A 12,072-nucleotide genomic window follows, 5' to 3' on the forward strand; every position below is an offset into this window, starting at 1 on the left:
ATTTATGAAGGTGCCACAGTTATTTTCATTAAGAAAACATTAATATATGATGTTACTATCTTTATGAAAATATAGATGAAATATGTGCGCTGTTGCTTTAATACTTTTATATTTTTTCTGAAAAGAATGCTGAATATATTTCTTTTGCTTGATAAATTTGTTCTGGTTTTGCAGATGCAGCAAGAGGCTTTTTTCCAGGGGTTACATTCCGAGTCCTCCCTCCCACAAGAAAAGACCAAATTCTGTTTACCTCTTACATTCCCCACTGTTCCGTGTCACAGCAGTTCCTTGTCCTTCCTCTTTTCACATCCGAGACCCAGGAGGGGGTATCAGGAGGACACTTTTAGACACAGGCAGTCCTTGTGTTCTGCCGCTGTCAGCGCTGGTGGCACCAGCACAAAAGTTACGCAACAGAAGACATTCAGGGGTATTCAGTGTCTGGGAAAGAGGAGGCTCAGCAACATGACTGGAGCACTCAGCTCATTTGCAAATCAATATCAATATTCAGCCGAGGTGAAGATGGCCTGCAGCAGAACTGAGAACTCTTCTGGGACAGAAGCTAAACCTCTCCAACATTTAACACCGTAAATAATACCATTGTAAGGCATGTGTAAGAAGTGCAAGCATATCACATTCTCATACTTCGCTAATGTCACAAGAATTTGAATATTAATTATTTCCACGCTTAAAATAGAGACAGAAGCCCGCCTTCAAAAGCCCCTCCATCGGCTGCTAAAAATCAGAGGATTGGAGGAAACCGAAGCTTCTATTTAGGTCATGAATAGCAGGATGTTTATCTACATCGCCTGCTGAAGAACTGGAGTTAAGCGGCTGCAGGTCCTCACAGTTCTCATTTCTCACTCATCAAGAACTTGTCCATGACCCTGTCACCAGGAAAAACTTTTCCCCTTGGTTCAGCAGTTGCTGAAAGACAAGAAATAAAGACAGCCTGGTTCCATACGGAGAGCTGCAGTTGTTAGAAAGCCTTTCTTTCTGTTCGAGCTGCTCTCAAAGAGCGTGCGCTGCCTGGGAATGAAAGTTTATTTATTTATTTGTTTGCTTGTCAGTTTGTTTGTCTAGAAAGTTTCTTTGCAAATGCTGGCATCGAGTTGAGGGAGAAGTTACATATGGTTGCACAATGTTTGCATGCACAAAATTAAAAGTACTGTACAGAACTTTTAGAGCAGGGAGACAAGAGTTTCATTCAAGATGTCTCAGATAAAAGATCTTGCTTCCATTCTGCTGAAAAGATCCAGTTTTTTGACCTTATAGGTGCCAGAAGGTGATTTGTTCTCATTGTGGGTCAAAATTGTTTTACATTATTTTACATCCTTTCAAGTTCACTTTATTTATAATGTACGAGTCATATGCAAACCTCTTTTGAAACAAATAAATCATTTGTTTATCGCCTATTAACTTTTAATTTTGAGTTGGCTGAATCAAGCTACCAGACCTGGGAGAATACATGGAAAAGTCTCAGAGCTAGATAAATGACTGACAATGTGTGCCATTTTGCTTTATTCCCTATAATAACTTGTTTTTTTATTATAACCTTTAAATATTGAGTGATGCAGCCACCGTGTAGTTATTTATTTATTCATTTTTATTATTAGATTTTTCAGTGTTACAATAAAGTTGTTTGAGAATGAAGGGATCATATTTAAACCACTGGATTCAAAGCTATATGGTTTAATATTGAATGTACTGAAGTTTAAATGTTTGAGGTTTAATAGCTAAGCTACAAGAAATGGCTTAGCTATCAGTTTGTTTTTTCTTTTTAGTTTTGCATTTTACTGATCTCCGAGGTTGAAAAGCATTTCTTACGGCTTTATTTTAAGAACTATAACTACCGACAATTTTAAATATTTTTATTCTAGCCTTTCTGTCTCATAGATGTTTTATCCTTCAAATCAACTATTGTCATCTGTTGTCCGACATGTGGAGATTGTAAATGTTAACCTCGGAGTTAAGGGAGGATCTCATTCTCTGCACATGCAGATTGCTTTTTTTTAGCAAGGACAGTCGCACTTACTGTGCTAAAAGCTATTGTCAGAACATTTTCTCATTATTTTAAGTGAGGAAAAACTTTTTCTTATAGCAATGACAACTTCACACATCCAAAATGACATTGTCACTGTTTCTAATATGAATCATGATTGACCACTCAGATGACACTAGCTTACCAACTTCAGGCAGCATCTCCACAAGGTCTTCTGCCTTTGTTGTGGGGTCTATATGTACATTTTGAAGAAAAATACATTCAGCCATCTGGAAATAGTTCCCAAGGATGAACCAGATTTGTGCAGTTCAATAATTCTCTTCCTGATACTTCAGCTGATTTCTTTTGAATTTTCAATTGTGTCCACTTGAAAATCTCCACTTGTTATAAATCTCAAAGCTTTAAAAAAGACCTTAAAAAACATCCACAATGCAGTTCTTCATTTCCAAACGCAACAATATAAAACAGAGCACCTATGCTGTACTCTGATTAACCTTGATGTTATCTGCTACAATCCAGCAGCCTGAATTCATGGATATGCTGATCTAAAATGCAGTGCAGTTTACACTGTGAAGGCATAGTGTTGTACTTTGAGATACTTTCCCACTGGTTTGGGTCAAATCTTTTATATAGCACAGAAAATCAATTTTGATGCATTTAAGGCAGATTGTTGATAGTAGCATTGCTGTAATTATAGTTTATGTGTTAACTGTCAGAACTGTCAAAGAACATTGAGAGTCTTCCAAGTTAATCATTTAAAGCCTGGTTTAATAAATACCTGCATCACTCTCTTTTATGATTATCGGATCATAATTAATCTATTAGACTTTTCAGCTTAGGTAATTATAATAAACAAATAGCTAAACAAAAATGCCATTTGATTTGTTAATGTACGACACAGTGCTTAAACTATAATAAGTTATATTATTTCCTCAATAGAGTAATTAGAGCAAAAATAAATAAAAGTTAGAGGTCTCAAAAATATTTCAGTCAAAACTTATTTGTCAGCAATATAAATGAAGGTTTTCTTGTTAAAGCTCGAGAGATTTGTTATTGAACTCATTTACTGAGGCAAATCCTCCCTGCATTACTAATTCTATATTATTAATTTCATAAGAACATCCATCCTCTCCTCCCAAATCAATTCTTTTCAGTTACAGCTTTAGAAAATGTTTCGGCCCTATTTGTGCAACAACACAAAAGAAAGAAATGGCACTCATGGAAAGGTTGGAGCAGCATGCCATATGTGGCTTTATCAAACCGCTATTCACATCTCTGACATTGCAAGGACAGCTGGTGGGAGGTTCGCGAGCTTGGCACACAGAGCCTGGACTACACCAGAATCAATAGACAGAACAAAGACAGTTAAGCTGCCTCTTCTAGAGCATGATTGAAATGATTTTTTCTTCTCTCCCAATTACTCTGTTCTTGCAGTGGTCCTTTCAAGAGGCCCATATTATGGCTCTGGTCTTACTAATTTACTGCTGAAAGGAAGGAAGGGAATTGTTAAAATTGCATGTTTAAATCTCCTAACTCTACAATTACATGTTGCATCATAAATAATTTAAAGAGTTGAGGTGGACAAATGAAGTTTAACCAGGAAAATTCAACTGTATGAAATCAAGTGGAGGTTTGAAAAACTGTTTTTCTCCTTGTAATTTCAGGTAAATTGATTTGATTTTCCCTTCTTTTTTTTCCAGTCAGTAGTTCTCGTCACAAAAGGTAATCCTATTCATTTTCAGGTGTGATCAGAGGTCTCATCAGTAGTTTATTCCTCAATGCCAAATCCAGTACGTTGGATTTTCTTGCCACAACTAAATTGCAAATCAGCCCCGGCTGACTATGGCACAGCAAGCCCCTATCACCATGTGAAAAAAATATTTATACATCACAGCGGTGTGGTTCATAAATAAAATATGCCATTCACATTTTGTTCCAGAGCATCTGGGTTTGGAAAACATTGCTTTATTCCTTCTTTTTCTGAGCTTGCTGGGAGGGAAGCTGTGCTTTTTTTTTTTTTGGGTTGGTTATTGGAGATTACATCATGATTACTTCTGACTTGAAAAACAGAAACAACACAGCTGGAGAATGTAAATTTGTAATGGTGTGAGCGGAACTGTGGAAGGTTTTCAAGTAATCATCAAAGTACAGTAAATAGCAGCGCTAATAGTTAATTACATTTTGCATCATAGCAAATTAGTGACTCTTTTGATGCATTCTCCACCTCTATTTTAATGACAGCTGTTTCTTTACATGTTAATACTATTGCCATGATGCCTTATTGTCAGACATTATATCTGGAAGATAATTGTACAGTTGAAAAAGTCTTCTTTATATAAATAAATAAATATATATATATATATATATATATATATATATATATATATATATATATATATATATATATATATATATATATATATATATATATATATATATATAATCATCTGGTTTCTGCTCTACTTGGATTAGTGTTAGAAGAGAGACTCTTTCCTTTGGCCAACAAACAATAAAAAATGGTGTTTGATGGCTCAAGAACTGGTATGAAACAAGTAAAAGATGAAGCACAACTAATGTTAATAATAACATTTGTATTGTTAAGAGATTAGCAACACTGGGCAGAAACAGTTTAAAGCCAGAAAACAGACACACACACACACACACACCCCCACACACACGCACACACATACACACACACACACACACACACACACCCACACACACACACACACACACAAACAAAGAGAATCTTGTTACAGTGTGCACAAAAAATGTCTACCATAAAAGGCTGCAATGAAGCCAAAGGCTCCCTAAAGGAAAGTGACCACAGCAAACCTGAACATTCCTGTTGGCAGAGCTGGTTGGAAAGAGAGGGCAAGCAGGTGGGTCGGGAGACAGACAGCCTCCTGCCAAAGAGGACAAGCAGCGCCACCTTGTTAAACCTGTCCCCAGGAACCACAGGCAGATGCTCTGCTTCCCTATGATAATGACAGACCTGCGAAACAGCGTCACGCTCCTTTGAACAACTACTGACCTCAGAGCTGTGACTCGCTTTGACGCCATTGCCAGTTCCACCTCAGCAAACTCACAAGAGGCTTGATTCACCATGAGCTTTAATGCAGTGTCCTAAATGCCAGGCTGCTGATGCAACCGTCATCGGTTTGTGTACTTCATCGAGCTTCTCCATATGTGGGCCTCACATTTAAGTGCCTCCTGATGCTTGATCTCCGATTACATATTAAGACCTTTGAAAATATGCTCCGAAGCTCAGGCAAGTTGTGATCAAGGATATGAAGTGAAAGCCATTAATTTGTGTTTATCCAACATTTTACATTTAGAGGACCAACTGCTGGCAAGCATCAAAGCCCAGTCAGCGCGCCCGCCATGAGTCAAGAGGAAGTAACTGGGGTGAGCAAGAGATAGAAGGGGAAATAAGGAGATAGAGGGGGATAGATCAGCAGTTCTCTGAGGATTAGCTCGTTTAGGCTGCTTTGATCTGGGAGGTCTTAATTGCTGGGCAGCGCTGTTAGAGTCTTAATGAAGATTCAGCAACATCATGCCGACAAGAATGCAGAAGGATTGTTTCTACCTTCCCTTCCTAACGCCTGTGATCTGGAGACTCAGTGACCTTATATCTGCAGTTTGACGGTAATATCGGCGCATAGGCACATCTCAATGAAGTTATTAATGAAAAGTTTATACAGTTCTGTAAATTATTTTGAGGAGTCACAGAATTATGTGTTTCCAGCATTTATTTCAGAAGCTGCTTGTTGATCAAGTGTGCCCAAGCATATTAATTAAGAGTTGTGTGAAAGGAAAAAGTATGACAGGAAAAGATTGACAAGCGACCGGGACACACTTAACAAGACAATGCCTTAAATTTATGTACAGTGAATGCATTGAATAAGTTTTTCAGGTAAAAAAAACTGGAAGGTAAGAGGTTCAAGTTTCGCAATTGCTATAAAGCAGTTGAAAAGTAGGTTTTCATGAATACCATTGTAATACCTACACTGAAATATAAACTAAATGCTCTGCATACAACATCATTGACAATGATATTTTCTTACTCAAACAATGTCAAAGTTGAAACAATGTAATTCACGCCAAACTAATCCATTTTTTGGAAAAACATTGCAGAGTGTCTGGTGGTCACAACTCAGTAGTTGAATATAAATCTAAAAAAAATAAAGTCTTTTGCAGAGCCAAGCTCTTTGGGGAGGGATTGAGAGCATTTACTGTAAGGGCAGCTCCAGTTTTCTCTAAATCCCTGTTTAACTTTCGTACAAAGATCCAGGGCGTATGGCTGGCAGACAGCGATGCTAAGAAGATCATTTACACAGATGAAGAGAAAGCAGGACCACCTTTTACTCCTTGGCCTTTGGCTCTCTCACACGCATACCTTTGCACAAACGTCCATCCTTGTGAACAATGTTCCTGCATACTTATACAGCTGCACCTCTCTGGCTGCTTTTGAACATCTGTGCTGCAGTCTTTTATCTTCTTTGCCTAAGACTGGAGCAGGAAGATTTAGGAGAGAAAGCGTATTAAACTAGCTGCACTGCCTCTTTCTGATGGCAAGTTTCACTGTTATAGCACAACAGAGCCCTTCTCTCCAGAGTCTGATCATTAGGAAGGTAGCGGAGCAGCAGAGGAACAGTTAATATTACAAGAACACCAATACTGGGAAGCTTCAATGCCTGAAAAGTACAAGGCAAAGGCGTTAAAGACTATATAAAAGTCTTTAAAATGCGATCCAATGAAATATACTGCTATAAGAAAACTGTTTGAGTTTTTTTACTACTTCATAAAAAAAAAGAAAACTCATGAAAAAACTCAATACATGATAAAATGTATTAACAGAAAGCCAACACAATGTATCCTTATTTCTTATAGTAAGCTGTACTGTAATATGTGTGATATGTGTGATACAGCAAATATTTCTTTGTGTTTCTGTGATCCTGTTTTATTGTTTCTGTTTTCAAAAGACGTTCTCTTTGAGATGTTCAAACTTTGGATTATTGTCTTATAAACAAACCCAATGTGAAATTTATTATATTTTTACCTGATTTTTTGCTTTTTCCCTAGCCTTTATAACCCTTCAGATGTAAAACAACGCTCTAAAATATCACAAAAATGTCCTAATGTGTGCATTTTGTTTCCACTGTTTAATTTTATATTTGCTTTGTTTTATCGCATAAAATCACATCAAATAGATCGAATTTTATAGCTTTTTGTGGCAAAATTAGAAAAAGTTAAAGTTGACTGTAAATATGTTACTTCTGCTTCATTGATTGTATGTTTGGATCCAAAAATTGTGCAACAATATCCAGCTTTGAACTGAAAACAACATGAAATAAATATTTTTGTGAGTAATGAATCAGTTTAATAAATAAGTGTCATTTTTAAAATTACTGACACATGATGTTCTAATTTACTAAAGTACTATTTTAAAGTAGTATTTTGCTAGAAGAACGAGACGCTGGAAATTAGAGAGTAAACAAGACTTTGCAGCACCATCCTCTATGCAGCATAATTGCTTTCAGGTGTCTGTCTCTTCTGCTTGTTTAGCCGTATTTGAGAACCGCCAGTTCTCTGCCGCTCCTCCACAACCGTCTCCAACCCAGCTGGGATTTGTGATGCAACTGCAGTGGCATTGTTAATGCAATATCACATTTGTCTTAAAAGGAGAAAAGAATTGCCAATCAAAATTTCAAAAGTACAATTTGAATTGAAAGCTTTTATTAAATATTGATGTCACACACATGGTTAGCGGGTCGTTGGCGTTTGAAGGAAAATTCATCACTTTGACGCCCTTGTGCTACTTTGCTCCACAGTGAACAGCTGTTACATCATCCTTGAATCACTCATTTTCAAAGTAAGAAGAGTTGAGGTAAACACTAAAATCTTTGGAATGCAAAGGACTCAGGTTTCCACAGTGAGATATGAGATTGTACCATTAATTACATCACCCACTTATTCTGCATTGTTTTGTCTTTGATTGTGTTTGTGGATAGAAGTTTTCATTAATAAATGCATATTAAAAAGTATTTTTAAAGCACCGTCCTATCACATGTCAGAAGTTAAGTGGATTGTGAGTGAATGATTGTGAGTGCAATCGTTCACTATTCCTTCAATGGGTGCAATTGTCCTTGGAGTGGATTTGAAATTCTGTTCCTGAAAATGGCGACCATGCGCATTGCTGGTGTGTGAATGTGTGACATGTAGAGCTGCACAGGTTTAAACAGAAGCTTTGTAGGTGTAAACCATTTAAACTGTTCTATACAGGAGGAATTATTAGAACTGAAATTTTAGCCCCATATTCTGGTGGAAATGTATCCTTTTTACGAGTTTTTCCAAACAGGCATCCTTCCTCTTCATGTCAAACAGAGTCTAGCGAGCGATAATACTGAAATATTTCATAATTCTTTTCAAAGAAGAATAATGTTAAAGAGTCTGGGAGAGTAACAAATGAAAGTTCAAATCTGTCCAGGATTTTTGAAGATTTGAGAAGGAAATAAAACAAATCTTTTAAAAAAAAAGCTGAACACAAACAAAAAGCGAAGCAGTGAGGAATCCTGTGTTCCTGCCACGGTCAAAGCGCCTCAGCAGCTGAGTTCATGCCTGGGGGAAGTACCTGGGCGGCGCACTGTCAGCAGGATCTGCACTTCGGCTAGACGACTGAACCTTCCAGGTGTCGAAACATGATGACAGCCAAAGCAGGTATTACCACAGCCAAAACAGTGATCAATAATAAGAGAAGGTGAGAGGGAACAGAGAAAGCAGACAGAACCACAACCCTGCACGACATCTCTGGAATCTCCATTTTGCCAACTTTTTCCTCCTTCTCATGTGAGAGTCTACCAGCGACCCAGAGAAGATCTTAAAGGGCAGCATCGCTTCATTTTATGTACTGGTTTTATCCGGGAAAGATCTTAGCAAAGGTAAAGAGCGTGGCCGTCATTGCACGTCGCCAACTTTCACTTATCATCGAATACAGTTAGTCTTCTTCTTCCACATAAGTTGAGGGAAACCAGCCCACCTGAGAAACAGCAGAACAGAAAAGAATCAGGCACCAGGTAAAAGTTACACTAATCAAAAAGAATCTTGAAAATTTGATCTTTTTATATGATAAATCTCAGGTCACAGAAAAACACAGTTATTATTTTTGGAATAACAAAATCAGACCTGACAGGAATCCTACTTAGGCAGTAATGTAAGTAGACAGGCTTCACAATGATCATTCACAGCTGGTATTAAAATTCGCTCTGAGCGATCAGTTCACATTTTCCCAATTTTGTGCAAATTAACACATCGCAAAGGAAGGCGATAAACATACAGTGTGATATTACTGCTCACTTGAACTGCCATTATTAAGAACTTACCGACACAGTTCTTTCACAAAATAGAGACACTGCTTGTCCAAATCAAAAGGACTCAATTGAGGTGGTTGGGACATCTGATCAGAATCCCCCCTCAGCATCTCCTTTTCTGGGCACATTCTCTGGGCACTGATTTTGCTGTTCACAATGCATTTTGGGAGATTTTCTTAAACTGGGAGCTGTCCAGACACATCTGCTCCTTGAGGGGAGTCCACTAATGATCCACTAATGCAGATAGAAGAGTCCCTATCCACTTCTGAGAGATTTTACCACTGCTCAGACATTATCAGATCATTCACAACAGACATTAGCAGCAATAAATGTGATAAGGAGTAATATAGGAAGTGAGGGAGTTAATGAGAGGAAACCAACCAACTGCCTAAATATCAACAGAGTGGATAAATTTTAGACTTTGTATTAGGATTAAGGGGCAATTACTTTTTCACATTGGGCCAGGTTGATTTTGATAATCTTTTCCTCTTAATAAATGAACTTATAATTTCAAGCTGTTTTTTTGTGTACAAAACAGAAGAAATCTGTGAGAGGCAAATCGTTTTTAGAGCAATGTTGTTAATCCTGATGGTATCACCATCTTAGAGCACAGCGTGTGTTTTTCGTCTTAGTTTGAAACAGGTGTGTAAATTTCTCTTTTAAAATAATACCCATGCATAGCGGTTAATCATTACGAAATGATCTAGATATCTATTTTTGTTCTGTTGAACAAAAATAGATATCTTACGACGCATTTTTAGACTTTAAGTTGAGCAGTTGAGCTATGATTTTATCATTTCATTTGTGTAGAAAACCCCTTTCCAAAACCTGCAGGACTCAGAAGAGCTTCTGTGATGTAGAGCGAGTCAGCACTGTGCCCTTAGGCTATTAATGAGAAAATGGATTGTTTTACTCTTTTACAAACATTTTCTTGTGAAGAAAGGAACATTTTCAGTACAACCAGAGAGCATACTAATACTTCCAGTGTTGCTAGTAATAGTGATGAAATCAGACGTACAAATTAGCTAAGCTTCCTACTCTAGCTATATTGAAGAAAATGCTTTTGTTTTCTCACTCAAGAAAACATTTCATTTCATTTCACTTGTAAGATGACATAAGAGATAAAGAAAACAAACAAAAAAAATGACTACATTTTTTTTTATCTTTCCCTTCTCTAGCAAAAGATAAAGAAAGCAATATGAAATAGGCTAAATTCAAAACTGTTTAATCAAAAGCAGAGGCAACTGACCTGGCCATCTACCTCTCCCCTCCACCAGCCATTGGTCATCTTGGTGTAGATCCTGATAACGTCTCCCTGCTGCAGAGAGAGCTCCCGCGTATCTCTGGAGCAGAAGTCGTAACGTGCCACTGCAAAACCGACGATCCTGGGAGAAATAACTGAGACATGGAAAGATCCTGTTATTTTATTGTGAATCACTGTCAAAAAATCACTTTTCACTTTCAAAGCAATCCCAAAATAATTCAGATGTTTGGAATCCAGATAGACTCAAGTCATGCTGAAATATGAAGTAAATAAAAACTAGAAGAGAACTTCCGGTTGCCTGGTATGCCTGGAGACATCTTCACCAGGCCAGCTTGTTGGGACCCAGTGTTGTATAGTTCAGAGGTCATGGTTATTGTGGCTTCGTGGTGAACTTATTAAAAGTTAATCCTGAAGTCAGTTCACGTAATGCATCCTCCCTTATCAGGATAAACAACGTTCTTCCTTACACGTGCAGGTCAGGCCTTGTGTCGCATGTGAACACGGATATGGAAAGGTTTTTCTGCCTTATCAGAGAAAATACAGATGACAGCTGTGAAGATACGCTGGACGAAAGGAGCCTATCTGCTCCCAAGGACACACAGAGGCACAATGTAAGATGACAGGTGCTCCTACCATCAAATAAATATGCACCTATACAGGATTTGCACTCACCATGTAACAAATACAATTTACATGATAATATGTTCGGTATTGCAGTGCATTTGCATATGCATTTCTTCACTATTTCTGGACTCTTTCCACCAAACCTGACATTTCAATAAAATTCAACCAATTTTCATTTTCAAAATATCTTGGACCGATGACCAGTAAAAATGCACACATGTAATTTCATTCCTTTTTGCCACTTTAAAGTCACTCTAAAACAAACTGGAGACAGAACAGCAACATCTGCCATAAATTTAAATCACTAATTTATGTTCTGATTTGTCTTTATTGTACTGACGTTATGGGACATGATGCAGTAGTAACACCGATGGAAAACACGGTGATGTATCTATACTACTATCAATAACACAGTACTACTAAACAATGAACTTATTTCAGTGATTCAACTAAAAAAATGAAAATACATCACAAATTGCATTACATCCAAACTGAGATATTTTAAGCATTTATTCCTAAAAACCCAAAACTACGTTTCTCAGAAAATGTAATATATTATAACACCAAAAACATTTTTTTAAGACAGAAATGTTAAATGACCTACATAACAGACAGTCACTGACACTATTCACAAGGAGAACAAGCTGCATAAGATCCTTGCTTGAAAGCTTCCTTTTTACTTCCTGTTGAATCTAAGCATGTCAATGGAAGGTTGAGTGGAAGGACAAAGTGTGGTAGAAAAAAATGCACAACCATAGCCACCACTCACATGTATCTAGACTTTGGCCTGCAACTCTGCCACTCCGTATGTTAAG

The 12,072-nt window shown here is 37.4% G+C and overlaps 1 protein-coding gene across 1 annotated transcript in view; it reads right to left on the bottom strand.

Moving 5' to 3' along the window:
* Window positions 1–6,918: 6,918 nt before the first annotated feature.
* Window positions 6,919–12,072, bottom strand: part of LOC129378088 (guanine nucleotide exchange factor VAV3-like) — a 52,456-nt gene continuing 47,302 nt past the window's right edge. The window contains exons 26-27 of the mRNA XM_055058373.1: window positions 10,619–10,767; window positions 6,919–9,038 (exon numbers count right to left, since the gene is read on the bottom strand). Of these exons, the coding sequence (XP_054914348.1) occupies window positions 8,997–9,038; window positions 10,619–10,767 (191 nt within the window). The 3' untranslated portion in view covers window positions 6,919–8,996. The remainder of the gene's footprint in view (window positions 9,039–10,618; window positions 10,768–12,072) is intronic.

The sequence above is a fragment of the Poeciliopsis prolifica genome, unplaced genomic scaffold (assembly GCF_027474105.1).
Source record: "Poeciliopsis prolifica strain line A6 unplaced genomic scaffold, Auburn_PproV2 SCAFFOLD050, whole genome shotgun sequence".
In the NCBI taxonomy this organism is placed as follows: domain Eukaryota; kingdom Metazoa; phylum Chordata; class Actinopteri; order Cyprinodontiformes; family Poeciliidae; genus Poeciliopsis; species Poeciliopsis prolifica.